At 41.1% G+C, this 22,921-nt stretch overlaps 3 protein-coding genes and 2 pseudogenes across 5 annotated transcripts; 3 read left to right on the top strand and 2 right to left on the bottom strand.

Moving 5' to 3' along the window:
• Positions 1 to 33: 33 nt before the first annotated feature.
• On the bottom strand, positions 34 to 3,360 carry EYB26_007641 (uncharacterized protein; the record flags this gene model as incomplete). Its single annotated transcript, XM_054266904.1, has 6 exons — positions 34 to 207; positions 270 to 2,678; positions 2,766 to 2,801; positions 2,850 to 2,876; positions 2,927 to 3,072; positions 3,150 to 3,360. 6 exons carry the CDS (start codon positions 3,358 to 3,360, stop codon positions 34 to 36), a joined length of 3,003 nt encoding a protein of 1,000 aa, XP_054122879.1.
• Positions 3,361 to 3,562: 202 nt separating this feature from the next.
• Positions 3,563 to 4,188, top strand: EYB26_007640 (uncharacterized protein; the record flags this gene model as incomplete). The annotated part of the gene is made up of 2 exons (XM_054266903.1): positions 3,563 to 3,665; positions 3,740 to 4,188. 2 exons carry the CDS (start codon positions 3,563 to 3,565, stop codon positions 4,186 to 4,188), a joined length of 552 nt encoding a protein of 183 aa, XP_054122878.1.
• Positions 4,189 to 4,569: 381 nt separating this feature from the next.
• EYB26_007639 (uncharacterized protein) lies at positions 4,570 to 5,438 on the top strand (the record flags this gene model as incomplete). Its single annotated transcript, XM_054266902.1, has 3 exons — positions 4,570 to 4,573; positions 4,622 to 5,181; positions 5,238 to 5,438. The coding sequence occupies 3 exons, from the start codon at positions 4,570 to 4,572 to the stop codon at positions 5,436 to 5,438; spliced, it is 765 nt and encodes a 254-aa protein (XP_054122877.1).
• Positions 5,439 to 6,341: 903 nt separating this feature from the next.
• Positions 6,342 to 6,427, bottom strand: EYB26_007638 (annotated as a pseudogene). Its single transcript has one exon. The product of its transcript is annotated as a tRNA-OTHER (tRNA).
• A 2,666-nt stretch (positions 6,428 to 9,093) lies between these two features.
• Positions 9,094 to 9,199, top strand: EYB26_007637 (annotated as a pseudogene). The gene has a single exon. The product of its transcript is annotated as a tRNA-OTHER (tRNA).
• Positions 9,200 to 22,921: the final 13,722 nt, after the last annotated feature.

Here is a 22,921-nt window from a genome sequence, read left to right as displayed (position 1 = left end):
CTTGGTTACTAGAATATATCAAAGCCATAACCTTTACAATTTGAATTTCTCAAGATATTCGGTGGCAAGTGCAACGCCTTCGTCGACCTTGTCAGGGTTTGTTCCGTTGCCAATGGCTGTAGGGGCTTTTCCACCAGCCTTTCCACCAACAGCTCCCGAAACGACATTCGCCCACCCACTTGGGGAGAGACCAAGGTCACTAGCGGCCTGCAAAGAATGATGAGTTAGTAGACGGATCTTATATGAAGGGATTTGCTCCATGAACATACCTTCGACACATGGCAACCATGTGCGACCTTGTTTCCACTGGGGTCCGGCGCGAAAAAGTAAACAGTCTTGTCAGCCATCTTAGACTTGATAAAGTTGATCGACTCGCTAACAACCTTGGAATTGGAGGTCGCTGGCAGTTTGGCAACGAAAGTTGAGCGACCCTTGTTTTCCTCGGCATCAAAATATGCCTTGATGAGGTCCTGGGCTTTCTTCAGCTCGACTTTCTGTTGAGCTTTCTGATCATCCAAGACCTGTTTGTTGATACGTGCAAACAAGTCTCGGAATTTAGCCTTCTGAACAGCAGAAATTGAGAGTTGGTTCAGTTCCAACTGAACTTGTTTCATCTCGGTCTCCTTGGCGGCACCATGCTCCATTGTTCGAAGCTTTTCAAGGCGTTTCTCAAACTCAACTGCGGTCAACTGGGCTTGCAAAGCTTCATCACCTGTTACCGCGATGATTCTTCGAATACCCTTCGCGATACCGGATTCCTCGAGAATAACGAGCTCCCGGATCTCGCCAGACTTTGAAACGTGGGTACCGCCACAGAATTCAATGCTGATATCGTTCCATCGTGGGTCTTTAACGTCCTTGAGAATCTCCTCGACTTCGACTCCCACCGAGACAACTCGTACGGGGTCAGGATATGTCTCACCAAATACGGCACGCACACCACTGATTTCGCGCGCGGTAGCAAGGGGCACTTCTTTCGAGTACACGCCGCAATTTTGTCGAATGTATTCGGTAGATTTTCTCTCAATCTGGTCAAGCTCCTTGTCAGACACGCCTGCCTTGTGGGAGAAGTCGAATCGCAACTTCTCTGCCGCCACAAGGGAACCTTTCTGGTTAATACCGTCTCCCAAGACCTCTCTCAACGCAAAGTTCAAGATATGAGTTCCAGTGTGGTTGTTTCTGATAGGTTGGCGACGGCGGTCATCGAATTCGCACGTAACAGAATCCCCAACGGCGAGAGATCCATACTTGATGAAACCTGTATGGAGGACATAACCACCATACGACTGTACATCGCCGACTTCCAACTCTGCCTTTCCGTTGATGTAGATAGCACCAGTGTCATTCTCTTGACCACCTTGTTCGGCGTAAAAATTGGTTCGATCAAGAATAACTCCAATCTGCTCTCCCTCTGGTACATCCGCCGTGGTCTGAATGAAGCTCTTGCTATAGTAAATTGCCTTGACAACGGACTCGATTTTCGGAGAGTCAAATTTGGAAGAATCATCTGTCTTCGGAACTTCGTGCATGTTATCCAGCTTGCCCAAGTCATGAACATCAAGCTTCACAGTCTCTGCAGCAGCCTTCTTCTGGCCTTTGCTGGCTTCCTTGGCCTTCAATCGTGCCTCTTCGAATTCGGCTTCGTCGATACTGAGACCTCGCTCCTCTGCCATGATTTGAGTCAAGTCGACTGGGAAGCCAAAAGTATCATAAAGTCTCCATACATCTGCGCCATGAAGCTTGTTGAGGCCCTTCGATTTGGCCTGTTGAGCATAGTTCTCGAATTGTTTCTCGCCACGGTCCAGTGTCTTGGAGAACGAAACCTCTTCTTCGTTCAAAGCCTCCATGACCTCATCCTGTTTTTCCTTAATTTCCGGGAACATGCCTCCCATTTGGTTAACAAGAGTAGGGACAATCTTAGAAAAGAAGCTGCCAATCTCCACGTTAAAATATTTGCGTGCATAACGAGCTCCTCGACGAAGAACTCGGCGAATAACATAACCCCTACCTTCGTTATTGGGGTATGCGCCATCAGAGATTGCAAAGGTCAGGGTTCTGACGTGATCAGCCACTACTCGATAAGCGGTGTCCACTCCGTCGGCGTCCTCGGCCCCAAATCGTCCTTGATATTCGCGAGCACCTGTAATCTCTTGTATCGTGCGGAATAGCGGCATGAAAACATCAGTGTCGTAGTTCGATGACTTGTCTTGGAGAACGGAGACTAGTCGCTCAAAACCCATACCGGTATCGACATGTTTGTTCGGCAGAGGTCTCAGTGAGCGATCCGCCTCACGGTTATACTGAATGAAGACGTTGTTCCAGATTTCAAGCACATTTGGGTCATCTTGGTTGACAAGAGATGCAGCATTTCGGCCACCAATTCGATCATAATGAACCTCACTGCAAGGGCCACAGGGACCCTGGTCGCCCATCTCCCAGAAGTTATCTTTCATGTTGCCTGGAAGAATATGATCCTCCGGAACGCCAACTTTTCTCCAGATATCTTTCGCCTCCAAATCTGGCTCAAGGCCGCCTTGTGCATCCCCCTCAAAGTAAGTGACATACAGTCTGGATGGGTCGAGGCCGAATACTTTGGTAAGAAGTTCCCAGGAATAGGTAATCGCTTCGTTCTTGAAATAGTCTCCAAAACTCCAGTTTCCGAGCATTTCAAAGAAAGTCTAGATTAATCCAATCATCAGTACGTATTTCTCATGGGTATACACTATTCTGTGGTCGATTAGAAAACTGTGGGGTTCAAGACTTACATGGTGGTAATTGTCTTTGCCCACATCATCAAGATCCTACGCTTGTGAGTATCTGTAACCATATAGAACTGTAGGATGTCTTACATTGTGCTTTCCACCTGCTCGAATACACTTCACAACGTTAGCCATACGTCTCAAGTATCCAGGATGATCTGCCCTACCTTCTGCGAATTGACTGCACGTTTGAGATGCGCAAAGTCTGACTGAGGATCAACTGTTCCCAAGAAAATTGATTTGTACTGGTTCATGCCCGCATTTGCGAACAAAAGGGTTGGATCAGAAACAGGCACGACAGAGGAGGAGGGCACTGATCATGCTTGGTGGTTAGTTCTGAGTCATACCTTTTTTTGCTTCTGAATGAGGGGTCGAGGAGCGGGCTCTTACCAAAGGTGTGTCCTCTCTCCTTGAAATAATCTATAAATTCGTTTCGAACGCGCTCTGCAGTCCATTGACTGGTCTTCTCTTGCGACGAAGCCATGTTGCTTGCAAAGTGATGGCTAAAGTAGCGAGGGGTTGCAGCAGTTGCGGAGAAATGTGGGAGACGGAGTGCTCTGGGCAAAGCATGGAAGAATAAATTGTTGCGTGGCGACCCCATCGTCCCTCACCAGAACATCAAAACCCGCATCGAAGCACCTTCCTGCTTGGCACTCACAATCAAAACAATAAAATCAAACAACACACCCATCCATTTTCGGAAGTTGACGAGAAGGGCGTGCGCGAGGGCTCGGGTAGAAATTTTCGCGTTGGCTCGAAAGGCGAAAGGAGGTAGGAAGGAGTTCTGCTGATTTGCCAAGTCGATGCCGTCTCTGTCCTCCAAGCACTCCTCTCCTCTCAAGCGCCATGCAGAAAGCGACCCTGAAGGAGAGCCTCCCATCAAGAAACTCGAGCTACTGCATCTAGGTACTGCGATGATGATATTTATATTTATTTTCTTTTCAATATTCTTGGAGCTCAAACTAACTCATTGGCGCAAGGCTCAACGATCTCCGCGGACAAACAAGCGAAAGAGCAAGATGAACTGACCGATAGTGACAACCTCATGATCCTAGACGATACGAAGCATACAAGCTATATTTACGACATTGAGCGCGAGTTAGCCAGCATTGAAGCTGAGGAGAAGCGGATATCCTATCTCCCAGATATTGAAAAGGTGTTGAACGCGATTCCCAAGTCCGTTCTTGCGGAGCCGGAGCCGAAGCAGAATGAGCTCGTCCTCTATCGCGTGCCACACTCGCTGACGGTCGCCGAAGATCAAGACAATGTTCGAAAAGCTATAATTGAATCTAGGACGAGGGCTAGAGCACGGCAGGCGGAGCGCAACACATGTGCTCCCTCGGTAGTGCCCCCATCTGATGATAAGGACAATGAAGTGGTTACGCTTGAAGCAGACGATGCGATGGACGTAGATTCACTGCAGCAATGATTTGCCTCTTATTCAGTCGGGTCTGTTGCTATTAAGATATAGTTGGATACACTCCATGGCGGACGTTTGTCTAATGTCGGGGTTTTTGTAATATTCATGGCATTTTATGTTGTCGCAAATAGAAATATATTGCCATATTGTGCTTACTTGGGATATTTCCAATTCTATGAAGCTTTCGATCAAATATGTGTTTAACCATAATCTAGTTGAGAGCACTTGACTTTTCAGGGAGAGGTGGGCCTATAGAGAGCTCTGTACGGGGAGCTGCTTTCGGAGCTGCTTTCGGAGCAATCCCGACAACGCTCCAAAACTTGGCACATTCGTCCACCATCCACTTCGCACATTTTGCCCGCCACGATCCTGGTTTTATTTTTAGTCAACATGGGTGAGAAAGATGTCAAACACCCAGGTCCGAGCTTACCTCTGCCTTCAGAAAGAACCCGGTCACCACCAGCGACAACAGATGACGAGAGTGTTGCGCCCGAGGCCTCCAAAATAGTCGGCCCGAGTCGACCTCCCACCCAGACAAAGTCAGAGAGCAAGCAGGAACCACAAGAGAGCGACGATAGCAGTGACGATGATTTCGGCCCTCAGTTACCACCGGTTGGAGGTACAAAGTCCAGTCCCTCCAAATATGAGGTAGAGTCGAGGCCCACGCCACGCATAAACGACGGAGACACGGATAATCTGGCAACGAAGAAAAGACAGAGAGATGATTGGATGCTCAACCCTCCGGAAAACTCCTCATGGGCTTCTGGTCCGAATCCTGCCGCTCTGACGAACCGCAAGTTCATGTCGGGAAAATCGGCTCGCGGTACTAGAAGTACCGACGGAGCAGGTTCAGTATGGACGGAGGATCCAGCTCAAAAACGACAAAGACTAGAAAATGAAGTTTTAGGTATCAAGTCAGAGTCTAGTGCAAGATCTGCGAGATCTAGAGATTTGTCGTATAGAACGAACTCCTCCACTGCAGATAAGTTGAAGTCGCTTACTGTAAGTATATATTCTCCTCAACGTATGACTGTTCATGATTCTTACACATCCTCAAGGGCAAGGTAGGGAAATCGTCCCTATATGAAACTCATCAAAAGGATATTCAAAAGCCAAAGGAAGACGATCCCAGCAGGCGAGCCTTCGACTATGAAAAGGACGTCGCCGGAAAGACGAGCATATCAAGCGGAGCTCGTAGGAAGTTGTTAAATCAAGCATCTGATTACACCTCCAGGTTTTCTGGTGGTAAATACATTTGAATATTCGGCAGCTTTTATTATTATATATGTGGGACTACGCTTCAACCTCCGTGACCACTAACGGTCCCATGTGAGACGAATTGAAGTTTGCAAACCGGCAAACTGCCATCTTCAAATGAACTGGATTCAGTGAATTTGAATGCTTGATTACATCAGAAATACCGGCCTCTATTTCTTCGATTTCTATGGGACAGCTGAATAGGGGAGAAGGGATATCGCTGGGCAACCGGAGACCCTGAAGCCCAAACAAATGATTTCTTTTTTCGTACGATCACCTAGTATCATTCTCAAGCAATTTCTGTCGAATCATGGAGAGCCTGCATCAAGTTTCCAGAACAGGTTTGCCATGCATACCGATTTCTGGTATATCAACAAGGTGGATCCAAGTACTATGAAAACGATCATGTGCATTTGGAAATCCTAATAGGTGCAAGCCAAGGATGAGGAATTCGGGTACGATGAACAGGGCCGTCAAACAATGGGTAGCAAATGCGCAGATAGGGAACATCAACACGGGGATTGCTTATTTAGGAGGTCAACTGACGGTCTTGGCGCTTGAAAACGCCCCAGGTGAAGATAGCATCAATGTCCACTATGCTTTTATTGAAGAAGTAGACACCGCGTGCCTATTTCTGATGTTTATTTTGGTCTTCTTTACTTGTGAATGTTTTCGTTTGAGTGATTTTGGATCTATTCGATGCAAAAAAACTAGGTAGAATATGCAATAGTTGACGTCCTGACTGACGCACTGAATGTTATCAGATTAACCAACGCTATCAAATCTCGTGTATGTCGTCGTACTTAAGAGGCGGTCGAGGCATGCTGGAATTCAAAAGGAAGGAACCAAAAATCAAACAGAACACCCATATTCTGGGGACCATGGGGGGAAAAAGAAAAAAGTTACTCCGACACGGGGAATCGAACCCCGAGCTGCCGTGATCGTGTCTTTCTAATGAGAGACGGCGATGTTACCGTTACACCATATCGGATTGATGACTGAACTCAAATAATATACATTCAAGTCAAACTATCAAATCATCTTTTTAATAACATTTGGTGCTACGTCGGATTTCCAGTTGTACCTATACAAAGTCTCCAGGTAACTAACCAATCTGTTCGGTTAATTTGTACAGGAAACAATTGCTCTCGTCGCTGACCGGAATCATCGTATCATCATCCTCATGCTGATTGGCGAGTGTCTCAACCATAGCTATTCCGATGGCCTGTTTGCCTTTGGCGTGTGTGAATAAACAAACATTGCTTTCTCGCTCTTCCAGCCGTACTGTATTATTCCAGTGTCCGAGGTTCTCTGTGAGTTGAAAGTTTGCAGAAGATATGTTTTGTTACTCCCAATCACTGCGTGCCTGGTATGGTCGTCCCTGCCACCTAATCATAATTTATACCGACAGAAAAATCCATGATGAATCAGGATCCAAGTCAGTCTCTCAAACAACAACAACAACAACAACAGAATGTCCAGTTTTATAGCCACGGATTAACTCCCCGTGAGAAATCCGGCCGTGGGAAGATATCCTCGAAGTTTATATACACATAACAGACCCTCGAACATATAAAGATTATACGCATCGAAAAAACCATAACCCATCGAGTCTTCATCTCAAGCGTCCAGGTAATAATTATAAATTAGCTATATCAAGCTCGCCTTACCTTTCATAGTATCGGAACTAGGTCACATACGTAGTAGAACCTATCGATACAAACGTTAGATAGAGCTAGAAATTACTAGACAATATATCCTAGAGGCTCCTAGAAGTCTTATTACTAGTATAACACCCATTAAAAAATAGTCATAGTTCAAGATTATTGTCCAGCATCTCTAGCTAATAGCCTAATACTGAACTATAGCCTCCCCAGAGTAGCCACAAAAGATAGCCTAGTCATAGGAATACTCATACTTCTCTAGAATACCATCACATATAGGGTGAGGCTAATTTCTAGAAGGATGGATTGAAGAAATGAGACCTAGACACCAATTTTATAGCACTATGGACACTTGAAACCACACCTACCGTAGTGCCTAGTTCTTTAGGATAAATAGCTATAGAATACTACTCTGCCCTTACCTACACACCTAGAGACCAATTTCAACCCATGTAATAAACTCGAACTATCTTCTAGATACTTATCTACTACCGGCCGATTTATTCTCAACTAGCCTACCCGTATTATCTTGTCTCCATATCTATAGATAGTACTTTAAACTCACTACTTCTTACATTGATGTGTTGCTGAAGTCCACTTCACATGGCAGACAATCCCCGTTTTCAGACACAGTAACTATACTTGTAAAGTTTCAGCTTCGTCCTCAAGCATGAGATGAATTTGTCTCATTCCTCTGTTGGATGAGTGTGGTATATTGTACTGGGGTAAGCGCAGTGAAACTTTAAACGATCGGTGAAGGTAGTCTGGTGAAAGCTTCACGTCTGATGCCAGTTGTTACAGCTTGAGTGTCCATCCGCATAATACAGCATTCGAGGTTCTTTTTTTTTCGCATGCTCTCTCCACTGCTCACCGTTGAGGATCATCTCTGCTATCAACCCGACGTTTGCATCTCTTTAAGAGATGATAGCCTGCTCCCTCCACAGGTATGGTGTCGTTGTAAAATTCGACTAGTACAGCGGGCGAGACGTGATGAACATGAAAGACGACGGTAGATACGTGTCGAACGGACTGCGTAGGCAAGGCTATCAGATTGAATTTCTGGAAGTAACGATTCGCCAGCGAAATGTTTCGGAATTTCCAGAGTCAAGAGGAAGTAGCAGAGACATGTTGATGTAGAAAAAATCAATTTCAAGATGTTCTGGCTTATCTGCCTAGGTATCCTATACCAACAAATGATTACGATGTATCTCGAGAAACATATGTTTCAACCGCTTGCTAGTCGACACCTAGGTAGCGCTCTCATGATCTATTGCCCTTTCTCATCACCTTTGGTACGATTGATGTGCAGGGCTAACAAGCCATTGGCTATGCTGGGGCAACGTTGAACGACCGAAAATGGGATTCATGCCTTAGAATTGATCAAGTAGAATGCATTTACGTTCACCTACGTGATTTTATTGGTCATATCTGGGGTGATTGCTCTGCCAAGGACGCGGGCCGCCGCATATCACTGAGCGTCCAGTACAAATGGAAGCCGAATTGATAAACAGTGTACAGCCGATGCCCGATCTGCTGGACCGGAAGGGAGCCTTGCTAGCAATCGAAATCAAGACCCTCTGAACATACCGTATATGTTCAAAATGATCTAGGTTTGGCTGGTCGGGCCGATCTAGTTGGTCTCAGACAGACTGCGGGAGACCGACGATCAGAAGTTTCCAAGAACTGTCCGGCCCCACACCCAAAAAATCAACAGATGGCTCGCCACAATTGACGGCGAAAGGTACCACATGCTAACGCAATCGGATGTCGTCAAGCAAGGTCTCCACAGGAGATTGGATATGGCGACATGGTCAACAGCGAAGAAAACTGCTATTACCGTTTGGTTGAAATGGGAGGAGTGGTTTCGATTCTTTCGACAATTCCGAAAGTTGTTCAGTTCAACTGTTTACGAACAACATGTGAATGTTTAAAGCATCAAATAATAATATGCCGGCTATTACAATAAGAACCGCAATATTTATAAATATTGTATGCTCTTGTAGCTCAGTTGGTTAGATCGTCGTGCTTATACAATATGTTCATAGTGAATGGCTATATTAGTATCACGAATGTCCACGGTTCGATCCCGTGCAAGAGCACAGTTTTTTTTTTTTTTTCTTTTTAAAAAAAAGCCCTTCCTATGTTTTTGATCCCGGTTTTTCATATATCGATAAAGTGATAACTATAACATATGCCATAGAAAACTAATAAGATGTGAGTAGATGAAGAGAAACTAATCTCTCGAGTCTCGACTCTCGAGTTTCCAGCCTCTAGGAATAAGCCTGGATTTAAGCCTACATAGGATTTAGTCTTGATTCCAGAATAAGAGAAGTTAGAGAACTATAGCTAATAGATTAGACTTCCTATATAGACATTAATATATAAGAAAATAAGAAAAAAACAACTCTTTCCGCGCGAATCGAATTTTTGAAATTGCGCGCCCAGTTCCGGTCGGAATCGACCGTAAATTTCGCACTTTATTCCTGGAGTCAAGAGCTATCAATTGATCCTAGTTTTACTAGGTAAGACTATGGTGATGGCCTAGGGTGCTATGGTAAGTCCCTTAAGAGGCGAAAATCTCATTCTGTAGGGTGTTCAGCGTGATACAACCAAGCTACCCGCCGTGGCATGCCTTATAGGGGAGATAGAGCATGCTTGGGGCGAGGGTAAGCTTGGAGCATGCCTATTTATGGATATCAAGGGCGCTTTTGACTACGTGGTCTGGAGCAAGCTTATAGGAGGCCTCCAGGGCACGGGAATGGACGGAGACTTAGTGCAGTGCGCTGGGTAGCCTCCTTCATGTCAAATCGACGCGTCATGCTTGTTATTGACGGGCACGTTGGTGAGGAAGTCCCTATAAGCTCAGGCTTGCCTCAAGGCTCACCGGTGTCACCAATCCTCTTCGTGTTGTACGTACGGCTGTTGGCAACCGCTCTCGAGAGCGCAGTTCCAGGGGTGAGGGGACTGTCCTTTGTGGACGACCAGGGGCTAGTTACAGCGGCTAGCTCTATAAAAGAGGCCTGTAAGACCCTACAACATGCCGCCAAAGTGGCAATCGAATGGGGGGTTGAGAATGGCGTTCAATTTGACCCTAGCAAGACAGAGGCAGCCTTCTTTACAAGGCAGCGTGAGAGCCTATTTAGGCGTAATATTAGGGGGGCAAGAACAACAGTTGGGGGTGTGAGAGCCAAAATTATGCCTAACACCGTGCGCTGGCTAGGTGTTATCCTTGATAGGCAGCTATCCCTAAAGAGCCACTATTCCACGTGCCTCCAAAAGGCTCGGGGCACCGAGATGAGACTCCGTACGCTATGTAGGGCCAACGGCCTTACCCCAGAGCTCGTACGTCGACTGCAGCGAGCCACCGTGCAAGCGCAGGCTCTCTAGAGATCAGAGCTCTGGTGGCAAGGCCAAAAAATATGGGCGTTAGGCCTACAGCGCCTAGTCAACAGCTAAGCAAGGGCTATTACAGGCATGCTTCCTAAGGCACCAATAGGGGCCCTGATCCGTGAGGCAGCCTTAGAGCCAGCGAACGTGCTGCTTGACGCCAGGAAGGCTGGATACGTGACGAGGCTATTAGGACTGCCTGAGACCCACCTAACAGCGCAGCTGCTCCCAGTTACGCTTAGGCATGGTGATACCCACGCACAGCCTGGAGAGCAGCCTCTAGATGACCGAGAATGGGCTCTAAGCAACGATAGAGTGCCTAAGAGGATAGGCCAGAGGCTTGCTAAGCACCTAGCTCAGCGCTTAACAAAGGACCCATCAGGTGGAATCGAGAGGACAGTGCAAAACGCACCAGCGGCCTTTCCAGGCACTACCCGGGTGCTAGGCACTGAACAAGCTCTAATAGAAGCAGCAGAGTGACGCCCAGGGACAACCCTATAGTCAGATGGCTCCAGGCAAGACGACGGACGTACAGGCGCTGGAGTAGCGCTGCAGACAGTGCCAGAGGCCCTATGGGAGCACCTAGAGCTGCTTATATACACTGGGTTTGAAGTTTTTGACGCGGAGCTCGTGGGAGTGGCTTCGGCACTAGAATGGGCACTGGAGAGGCATCTCCCAGGGCCTATCCACGTCCTTTTAGATGCCCAAAACGCTATCAAGCGCCTCCAATCGACGGAGCCTGGGGCTGGACAGTCCCTAGCACTTAGACCTCACATGACCGCTTCCCGGCTTAGGCTTAGCGGTCGTCCTGTGACGATACAGTGGGTGCCTGGGCATAATAGAGTTGAAGGAAATGAGCAAGCAGACCAAGCAGCTAAGCCCACTGCTAGCAAGCCCGCTGGGCCTGGTTTTGAGGGCTTATCCTTAGCCTACGTTAGGCGTGCTTGCACCGAGGCACGAAGAGCTGCGGTGGAGAATTGGGCTCGTGAGAACGCTGTACAAGGAGCTCATAGGCGAGGAAGAGCCTATAGGATGCCACGAGGCTGGGGACTTGATAGGATAGCCGCCAAAGCCCCTAAACGTGTAGCGAGCCGTTCCTATCAGTTGAAAACAGGACATGCCCCTATAGGCACGTACTTGCACCGAATCAAAGCCCGGGACTCCCCGGAGTGTGGGGCCTGCGGAGAGCTTAGAGAGACGATTTCCCACATTATTTTTTGAGTGCCGGGGACGACGTGGGCCCCGGAGGATACTGTATAAGGGGCTGGCTGACGCCGGTGTGCCCTTACCTATAGCGGCAGAGGACGCCCCAGAGGCACGACTTTTTAGTGAGCCCAAGGCCACCACGGCGCTGCTGCAATTTGTAGCCAGTGCCAACCTATTCCGGGATAAGGAGCAAGCCACTAGAGAAGCTGAGCTTGGTGATCATTGGGGTTGGGAAGCCCTGCGAGGCTGGGAGGATACGGGGGTTGGATAGGGGGACGGGCACCCTAGCTCGGCCTAATGGCGGCTAGAAGTGCCCTTATGCTTGAGACTATGAGGGCTCATTATAGGCATGTGGCCTATAAGCATGCCCGAAGGCCCCTTGGCGAATACGCCGTATAGGGGCGAGATGAGCGCCTGGATTTGTGTAATGCCCGAGACTGTTAGGGGCTGAGGACCCAAGGCCCTAACGGCCCCGAGACCTAGCCAAGGCTACAACCGAGTCTGTCATAGCCTGTAGTGCTCTATATAGACTTTAAACTTGATTAATAATAATGAATAAGTTTTCTGTTTTGAACAGATTTGTCAGTGGTTTCCAGCTGAATCTGTTCTTGCTATTGAATTGATATGTTCTTGGTGTGAATAGATTATAGTATAATCTTATATAACTTTGAGTAAACTCTGCTGTAAGGCCTTGGGTTTTGTAAGGTTTGATTTTTGGTTATAAGCTTTGTTCAATATATATGCTTATAAGCCTTATAAAAGGCTTAAATATCTTTTTAAGCTATTATAAATCCAGTTTGTCAGATATCCAGCCTTTTAGTAAGTATATTATTAACTAATTAGAGAGTAGTATAAGATCTATATATCATTCAGCCTAGTTATATCTTAATTTAAAGATAATTAATAGAGATATTATAATACTACTACTTCTAATATATTTAATAATAATCACCTATTTATAATTTCTAGGCTAAATAATACTTAGTTTTCCCTAGTAATTAGGGCTATATATAACTCTTACTATAACCCTTATTCTTATAGTAAATTTAGTTTTATTAAAGTTATAGATATTATCATTAACAATGCTGTATATCTATTTAAGATAGAGTAATTATTCAAAAAAGCTATCTATAAGAACCAGATCTTCACGTAAAGTATATTTACGCGATAATCTGCATGCAACTTTGCATTTGAGATCTGGATTTCGGCTTAAAAATAAATCAATCTAGTTGATACCTATTTTCTTAGGGTGGTTTAATCTTATCCCTTTCTACAAATAAAATATTTACTATTTCTCACACCATTTCTCGTCTTGGGGGTAATCCTCAGTGCTCTAATAATAATATCCAATTCCATAGTGCGATCTCCTCAGTCCCTAGGGTCAATTTCCGGCGGTCGATTCCTGCTTCTTTCGATGTAATACCGCCCTTATAGCAATTCCGGAGGGTTGCTTCGGACACGTCAAAAAGCCACGCCGTTTGGCGAATAGTTTTAGTTTTTTTGTTCTTTACCGCGTCAATAGAAAGAGAAATTCTACCTTCATAGGAAGGCTCGCTTTTTGTACGTTTTTTTATCATTTTTTGATGTTCTAGGGTTTTCGAGAAAATGGTTGTTGAATTCAAATTAGAATTCAGTGGGGTGCGCAGTTTACCATGAAATACGTTAATATTAGTCTTTAAGCTAATTATATAATAGAAATAAAAATCCTTTATTAATATAATAAGAATTAGATTTATATCTTTAGAAAATTAGCCTATATATGTATCTTAATATAAGAAATTATTATTAATAATATACTAGTCTAATTTGTTAATATAAAGAATTTAAATAATAATTAATTATAAAGAACTATTATAATTAAAGATAGAGATAATTTAATATAAAAATTATATATATTAAATAGCTAGCAATACTATAGAGTTATTTTAGATTATTTATAATTAAATTTATAAAAAAAATAGTCTATTATTTCTATTTTTTTTATTAATAAATCCTCCTATGAGGGATAATATAAACTATATAAAAATATTAGAATTTATAGACGTTATATAAAGAAGTATTTAATTTAGGAATATTTTTATAAGTAGAGTAGAGACTATATATTAAAGTATACTAATTATATAAGTCTTTATAAGGCTATAAGTAATAATTATTCTATTTATAAAGATAAGATTATATAACGTAATCGGTAAGCGGTCCGGCCATGTAAGCGATCCGGCCAGCTTCAATACACATACAAAATGGCATATGTTCGTACCATCCTTACTCAACATCCAGTGGGAATCTCGATTCACGATGCATATATTGGTATTGAGTCACTTATTATAATAAGAATATTTAATTTGAAATAGTATAAAGCAGTAATTATATATATTATATATAATACGACTGGAAATTAGTGTAATTAAACAAAACATTCGTTATTGTTAGATATAATTACTTAAACTCGTACATACTTTGTTAATAGGTCAATTAGGATACATTAAAGACGTATACATCAGGTGAAGTAGAGACAAGTCATTGGTGTAGAATAATGAGGGTACGAACATATGCCACTTTGTATGTGTATTGAAGGTGGCCGACTTGCTTACATGGCCGAACCGCTTACCGAATACGTTATATATAGTAGATTGTTTTAATAAGTAGATTAGAGTATTATATTCTATAGTATCTACAAGTAAAAATAATATAATAAAGTATAGATCTAATATTAAGAGAAGTAGCCTAGATCTAGACTATTAAAAAAGTAGTTAAAAAAGTAATAAGTATAAAGTATATTAAGAAAACTTAATTAATAATAATATTAATAATTATTATAATTAATATATTAGTTTCAGTTTTAATTCTAGTTTTAGTTTTAGCTTTAGTACTAGTTCTAGCTTTAATCTTAGAAGTATTATTATAAATAACTATCTATCTAAAAAATCCATAATAGTAATATATATATTAGAAAATATTATTATATTTTACTACTTACTATAGCTATTCTTTTTAAAATTCTTTAAAAAAGAGAGCCGGGAGTGGTCAACTACGCTGTCCTGGAGGGCCTGCTTCCGCGTGTGTGCGGGCAAAGGTCTTGCCCCCCTTTTGCCCCCCGTCAACGTGGGCCCGTGGGTTCGATTCCCGCAGCCGGCACCCCAATATTTGACCAAAAAACGTCGCGGCCCCCTAACCGCGAATGAATCCAGGGCTCAACCCTAGCCCCTCACTAGGTTAGAGCCCTAAGTTGTCTGTGTGAGCTCCGTCCCAGGCCCCTGCCCCTATATGTCCCCAGTCGCTGTCGTTGTTGAAATCCTTGGTGAGAAGGTACCGTGTTGAAACTATGAGGCCCTATTCCCATTAAGGGATAGCGCCAAAGGGTATAGACATTATGTCATATTATACCGAGATTAGCGCCCTGAATTCTTTTATGTGAAGAAACTGTATCTGTTGACTAAGCTTTAAAGCCAGTCATATGAGCCTGACAGTCCGTCATAACCTGTAGTGTTGCATATGGACTATAAACTTGATTAAATAAATAAATAAATAAATAGTCCTCTAAATAGTATATCCTTTATAAGATTATATATCAATTAGACCTATTTTAAGACTTCTAATCTTGCTGGTATGTATATATGTTACGAATCAACCTGCATGACGCTAAATTACACTATGACCAAGAAGGAAAGGTCACTTTGGATTTGCGAGCGTATGAACCATACGATGACAAGACCAGTGGAAGGATGTCGGACTGAGACACCTCGGTATGGGACACGCACTAAGTCACGTGGAGATATGAATAATATACCGTTATCTTGGATAAGATAAAGGTATACGAAACAACAGGATATCATTGGAAGGATATCGTATACTTTATACTCGCTACTCTTAAAAGTATACGATATACGGTATACAGAACGTGGAGGACTGGATATATAAGGACGTTCTTTACCATCATGTATTTAGTTCTTCATAGCTCTTTAATCTAAGTCACTTGATATTAGACTTTGACAGTGAGAGTCAGCAAGGCATTCTAACTCGTACGGGCACCCGGCTGTATGGGGGATCTCTTCTATCTTAGTTACGTTTAAGACTTCCAGACACCAGTTCGACTATTGTTACTTTGTTTACTCAAGTTACTTTATCTTCTGCGACTCAAGGAACCTTTGTGTGGTTCAACCAAGCCTAGCGTACCTCGACACAACACTGTTTAACTAAGGTGGATCCAGGTCTGTGACAGTATAGTTAACTATAATAGGTGCTAGGATATAAGGATATCTTTAGTAATAAGGAAGTAAATTAGTTCGTGAAGCTTACTATAGTAAAAGTAATAAGATAGATATATAAGAATCTATATATAATCTAGATTAATATATCTAATTAGACTATACTATACACTATATATATAAGAATCTATATATAATCTAGATTAATATGTCTAATTAGACTATACTATACACTATATATTTTATCTATAATCTATATTAAAATCTTATCTTTATAGTAGTATACTGTTAGGGACTATAGACAGGCTTTATAGACCAGTAGAAGAATTAGTAGGATAATAAGTATAGATGATATCTCTATAGAATTATTAAAATACTAGTGAAGAAGGTGCTGCAGATATATAATAGCCTGTAATATATTTAGAGTTTAGCGCTTATATAGCTATAAACTAGTAAGTTAAGGCTTTATAGCTTCCTTGTGAGTGTGAAGATTGTAGACTTACTATAGTATTAATATAGATTTAGAATCCAGGACTTGGCTTACGTTCTTGTATGCTGTCCTCTCCACGCAGACCTACGTACAAAGACGCTCTGGAAAGAAGGACATGAGACTAATTACCGGAGGCTCCTTAATGAGCCTTATTAGGTACGCAGGAGCATTGAATTCGTGCTGCGGACTGGGCTTTTGATCCAGTTCCGACACACGGTTCTCCCAGTATAGCGCTCTTAGCGAGTGCACCAGTTTTCAAAGATCTCCACATTGATTCGCCTCGTTCCGGATTAGCCACTCAACACACCGATCAAAGATCCTGGGTACCCTTCTTCACCACTTTTTCTATCCCAGCTTGTCATTCGTTGTATATTTCCTAGTGTTAGTTGCTCAGCGTTTCACCTCCCCATATTGAGTCATCAGGTACGTATTCACATTTTCCTTTGTTGGCGTTTCGGCGTACTGTCTTGATGTTGTTCCTGTTTTGAAGCTGGGGATACGTGTCTAGGTTTTTGGTGGCGCTGGCTGACTCAGCCAGCGCCAAGCCGGGAGCCTCGGCACTTCAATTCTTGTATGGTAGTATGCCCGCTGTCCAATTAGAAGGCGCCGCCGGCCACTAGGCTTAGATGCGAGTATGAACAATCAATCAATCAATCAATCAATCTATAAATTAAAAAATAAGATAATAGTAATATTCTTTTATAATTTTATAATCTTAAAAGCCTTTATTATTATTATTTAAAAGCTATACTATAATAAATATAATAATATTATCTATTAGTTTATAAGATAGATATATTAATTACTTTATTTTAAATTAATTAATAGTAAATATACTTGAGTTACTTTATATATTAAAAAGAAAATTAACTCTACTAGCTAAATTTATATTATTATATTTTTAGATTACTATATCCTTTATCTATAATATTAATATAAAGATTAATTTTATAATCTCTAGAGATATCTATAATATATATAATAAACTTAAATTATTAATATTTAATCTATTTAATTAGGAATTAACTTAATTAGAAAGATCTTAAATAATTAAATATCTACTATCTATCCTATATATAATAATTTAAATACTAAGATTAATATTAAAGATATCAAACTATTATAAGATTAACCTAGCTATAAAAGAAAATATTATATAAGAACATAGTTAATTAAATTTTATAATTAATTTTATATTCCTATAAAAGTCTTTTTAATTATTTATTTAATCTTAATAAAATATATTAATATTATATAATATAACGCTAATTACTAATTACTAATTAATTTAAACTTAACTTAATATTAAATATATTAACTAAGAAACTACTAAAGTATTAAAATTAAATAATTATTAATATTAAATTATTTATATAGAGACTTTTAAATATAATTTATTATAGTATTTATTAATATAATCTATTATATAATTAATAAAATAGTATTATAAATATATCTTAGTAAATAGATTAATCTAGATTTTATATTAGAACATAAAGAGGTAGTATATATATATATATTATTATTATTATTTATATTATATACTTTAATATTTATAATTTATAAGTCTTTAAGATTTAATTATTATTATTATATCTAATAAGCCATTAAGAAGAATCTATTAAATTTTTAAAAATTAACTAACGTAAATCCCAAGCGACCCGCCCATCCAAGCGACCCGCCCACCTCTCCGAAAAATAACTCGCTATATTGATTTCTCATATTTCAACGCGTCAAAATGCCACCAATTCGCAAGAAAGATCCCTTAAAATCTGCTCAGATAGAGGGAAAGATCCAGTTAGCTATTTCTGATTTGAAAAATGGAAGAATTCTCAATATTCGTGAAGCTACAAGGATTTATGATATTCCTCGTACAACTCTTCGAGATCGACTTAAAGGCATCGAATATAAGGGTGAAAAGCGCGCCAACCACCATAAATTGACTCAATCTGAGGAGGATTCACTTGTTAAATGGGTTCTTGATTTAGATCGACGTGGATTACCTCCCCGGCATTCTCTCGTACGAGACATGGTCAATTATCTTCTATTACAACATGGCAAACCACAAGTTGGAAAAAATTGGGTAACCAATCTGATTAAACGCCGTCCAGAGATTGATTCCAAATCCGCAAGGAAATATAATTATGAACGTGCCAAATGCGAAGATCCGAAGATTATTCAAGAACATTTTGATCGCGTACGAGATGCTATATCTGAGTATGGGATCCTACCAGAAGATATCTACAATTTTGATGAGACTGGTTTTGCTATGGGACTCTGCGCAACTGCAAAGGCTATTACCGGAAGCGATCGATATGCTCGGCCAAAGCTTTTACAACCTGGAAATAGAGAATGGGTGACTGCAATTGAAGCAACAAATTCAACTGGTTGGGCTATTCCTTCGTACATTATTTTCAAGGCAAAGAAAAATGTACGATTGGGCTGGTTTGATGATCTACCAAGTGATTGGAGGATTAATATTAGTGAAAATGGCTGGACTACAGATCAAATAGGATTAGAATGGCTTAAAACCCATTTTATTCCTTATATTAATGGCCGGTCAATGGGATCATATAGAATGTTGATTCTTGATGGCCATGGAAGCCATTTGACTGCAGAATTTGATCGTACATGCACTGAGAATAATATTATTCCAATCTGCATGCCACCTCATTCTTCACATCTATTACAGCCTCTTGATGTTGGCTGTTTTGCAGTTTTAAAGCGACATTATGGGCAGCAGGTTGAGCAACGAATGAGGGATGGATTCAATCATATCGACAAATTGGACTTTTTGATGGCATTCCCAAAGGCTCGTACGGAGGCATATAAAGCTCGAACTATTCAGAATAGCTTTGTAGCCACCGGATTAGTGCCATTCAATCCGGATCGAGTTATTCAACAACTTAATATTCGATTAAAAAACACCAACCCCCCCTCCAAGTCGATCAAGCAATACACTATCATCCTGCTTACAAACACCTCAAAATATACGTCAATTCGTACGCCAGACAACTACAATAAAGAGACGTATAAGTGAACGTACAGGAAGCCCAAATCAAGTGATTGATCAAGCAATTATGCGAATATCAAAAGCCTATGAAATAACAATGAATGATCTTGTACTTGTACGGAAAGAGATCCATGATTTACGAGCTGCAAATGAAAAAGAGAAGCAAAAGCGCCAAAAGTCTAAGAAACAGATATCAATTGAGCAAGGGATTACTAGAGAGGAAGCTCAAGCGCTTGTACAAGGTCAGATTGAGGCATCTCAAGCTGTTACTACTGCTCCGGCCTAGCCGGGGCTCCTAGCTCCTCGAGCAGTTGTACGCCGCCAATTTCGGTGCAGTAGTTGTGGTGTTGAAGGGCATAGAATTAATCGATGTCCCAGCCGTACTAGTAGTTAGATTTTTGTATATATTTTTGTATGTGGGTTTGAAATTGGGATTTGAAATCAATATAGCGAGTTACTTTTTGGAGAGGTGGGCGGGTCGCTTGGGATTTACGTTAAATAGATATAAATATATAAAGATATTTATAAATCTAGAATTATTTTAATATTTAATAAATATTAATTAATAAACATATAGTAGAGATAATAGAAATTAAAATAATACGTTTAAATAAATTATTCTTAATAATTCTAAAAGTTAATTTAATAAATATTAATAATATTATATATCTAAAGTAATTATTATTCTTAGAAATATTATATTATAAGATTAAATATATAATTTATTTTATGCTATTAGATAAGACTTTATATAAAAATAATATTTCTAATAGCTTTTAGTATAAAATTATAAATATTTTTATAATACTTAATATATTTTATTAAATCTATAAAATATATATTTAAACTAGCTATAATCTATTCTACTTTTAATAATTAATTATAATTATCTTTTATAAAAAAAATAAAGATTAAAATTATTAAATATTTAAAGTATATTAGTTAGTAATATTATTTAATACTTAAAAAAAAACTTCGCGCACCTATGAAAACGCACCTACGCAGGTAAAAAGTACTGCGGGAAAGAATCTAAGTTATAAAAGACTCCTCCAGTAGCCTAGTTACCAGCTCTGGGCATCTCAATCGACGTGGTTGAGCCATGCCACTAAAAAGACCGAAAAGGGGTGTGCTGTGGCCTACACCACAGTTCGCAGAGGACCCTGATATACGCGCATACGTAGCAGTGGTGATCAAAGACCTTACGGCACTGAAGAAGCATGAAGATGAGTATTAGATTGACATGCTATATAAGTTGGCAACTGCCGTGGTTAAGGCGTTCTTGCACCTGGCACGCTGGGTGAAGGAATCCCTAACGAATAAGTAGATCGCACAACGCCTAGCCCACGTCGAATTGAGTGTTAAAAAGAAGTAGAAAGAGGTGTCTTAAGCCTCTTAAGAGATCAACACTATAAAGAGTAACACTAATAGACTCGTGGAGGTAATATGCCAGCCAACTTCTCCAGGCACCCGTGCCAATAGTTTCACAAAAAGTTCTTCTAGCTTTAGTTACGTGACGGCTAGCTCGGAGTTATATATAGGCTTAGGGATGAAAGGTACCTTTCTATCCTCTAATAGTCTTAAGTGTAGGAGTCATGAGTGGAGGCAGCTTATCGCAGAGTCTATTCTAGCCTAGGAGGACCTAGAAGTCTATCTTGTATACTAACACTAATATTATTACTTTAATTTAATAATATCCTTACTAGATTAGTTAACTAAGTTAGTTAACGTAATCGGACACCGAGTGGATCAGGACACCGAGCGGTTCAATTCTCTCCGGAAAACGCGCTCTATACGAATTTCAAACCTGCATTTCTAACCCACATATAAAATATATACAAAAAATTTAACTACTAGTACGATTTGGACATCGGTTAATTTTATGCCCAATAATCCCACATCCACTGCACTTTGGTGGCGCTCGTACGCGTGGTTGAGAGGCCTGAGGCTCGGATTCAACTGGTGCAGCCGGAATAGACTCAGAGGCCTTATTTCGACTAGCTATTAATTCCTGGGCTTCCTGCGCTGTAAGAGAGCCTTTATAAGATATATGAGCTCTAGATCTTTTACGCTTTTTCTTCTCCTTCTCATTTGCAGCGCGTAAATCATGCACTTCTTTCCGTACAATCAGGAGCTCATTAATACTCATTTCGTACGCCTTCGACATGCGATTGATTGCTTGATCAACCCTCTCTAAGGGGCTTGTTGGATGATCATTGATCCGCTTCTTGATTGTGGTAATCTGACGCTTGAACTGACGTGGATTTTGAGGTGTCTGTAGACAGGAAGATTGTGAATTGCTTGATCGACTTGGAGGGGGTGTTGGAGTTCGAAGTTGAACTGTAAGCTTTTGGTAAACGTGCCCTGGGTCAAGTGGCACTAATCCAGTTGCTTTGAAGCCATTTTGAATATTCGTAGCTTTATAGGCCATCGTACGAGCCTCCGGAAATGCTGTAAGAAAGTCATATTTATCAATATGATTGAATCCGAGCCGTATGCGCTGCTCAACAAGCTGTCCATATTGTTGCTTTAAAACAGAGAAGCAGCTCACATCAAGAGGCTGTAAAAGACGTGATGAATGAGGTGGTATGCATATTGAGATGATATTATTCTCTGCGCATATCTGGTCAAATTGAGCTGTTAAATGACTTCCATGGCCATCAAGAATAAGCATTCGATATCTTCCTTTCGTACGGCTTGTTGTATGAGGAATAAAATGCTTTTGAAGCCATCTAAGCCCAATCTCATCTGTAGTCCAGCCATTCTTGCTGATATCAAGCCTCCAATCCTGTGGGAGTGTCTCAAACCAGCCTTGTTGATAATAGGTTGTTGCTTTAAAAATGACGTACGAGGGTAAAGCCCATCCTGTAGAATTGACTGCTTTAATTGCTGTAACCCATTCACGGTTACCAGGTTGCAATAAATAAGGCCTGCTATATCGATCACTGCCTGTAATAACTTTAGCAGTTGCGCAGAGGCCTATAACAAAGCCAGTCTCATCAAAGTTGTATATATCTTCGGATAGGATCCCATATTCTTGTATAGCGGCTCGTACGCGGTCAAAATACTCCTGTATTATCTTAAATATCCTCACACTTTGCTCGCTCATAGTTATATCTCCGTGAGAATCGCAATTTAACCTCTGGATGCCGGTTAACAAATCGATAAACCCATTTCTCACTAACGTGCTCATCTTCACGTTGAGAAAGAAGAAGATTAGCCATATCTTGTACGAGAGATGGCCGGGGTGGTAATCCACGTTTATCAAGATCAAGAATCCATTTTTGAAGAGATTCCTCTTAATATTGAGTCATTTTATGACTATTGGCGCGTTTTTCAGCTCGATATTCGATGCCGGCAAGACGACGGTGAAGAGTTGTATATGAAACATTATAAATCCGTACAGCTTCACGAATAGATTTGATTCTTCCATTTTTTAAATCAGATATAGCAAGCAGTATCTTCCCCTCTTGTTCAGCCAACTTTTGGCGATTTGCTGTACGATTTGGTGGCATGGTGACGC

This window comes from Talaromyces marneffei, chromosome 6, assembly GCF_009556855.1.
Source record: "Talaromyces marneffei chromosome 6, complete sequence".
Classification (NCBI taxonomy): domain Eukaryota; kingdom Fungi; phylum Ascomycota; class Eurotiomycetes; order Eurotiales; family Trichocomaceae; genus Talaromyces; species Talaromyces marneffei.
The sequence above is the reverse complement of the archived record's forward strand: the minus strand, read 5'-3'. Positions and strand labels throughout refer to the sequence as shown.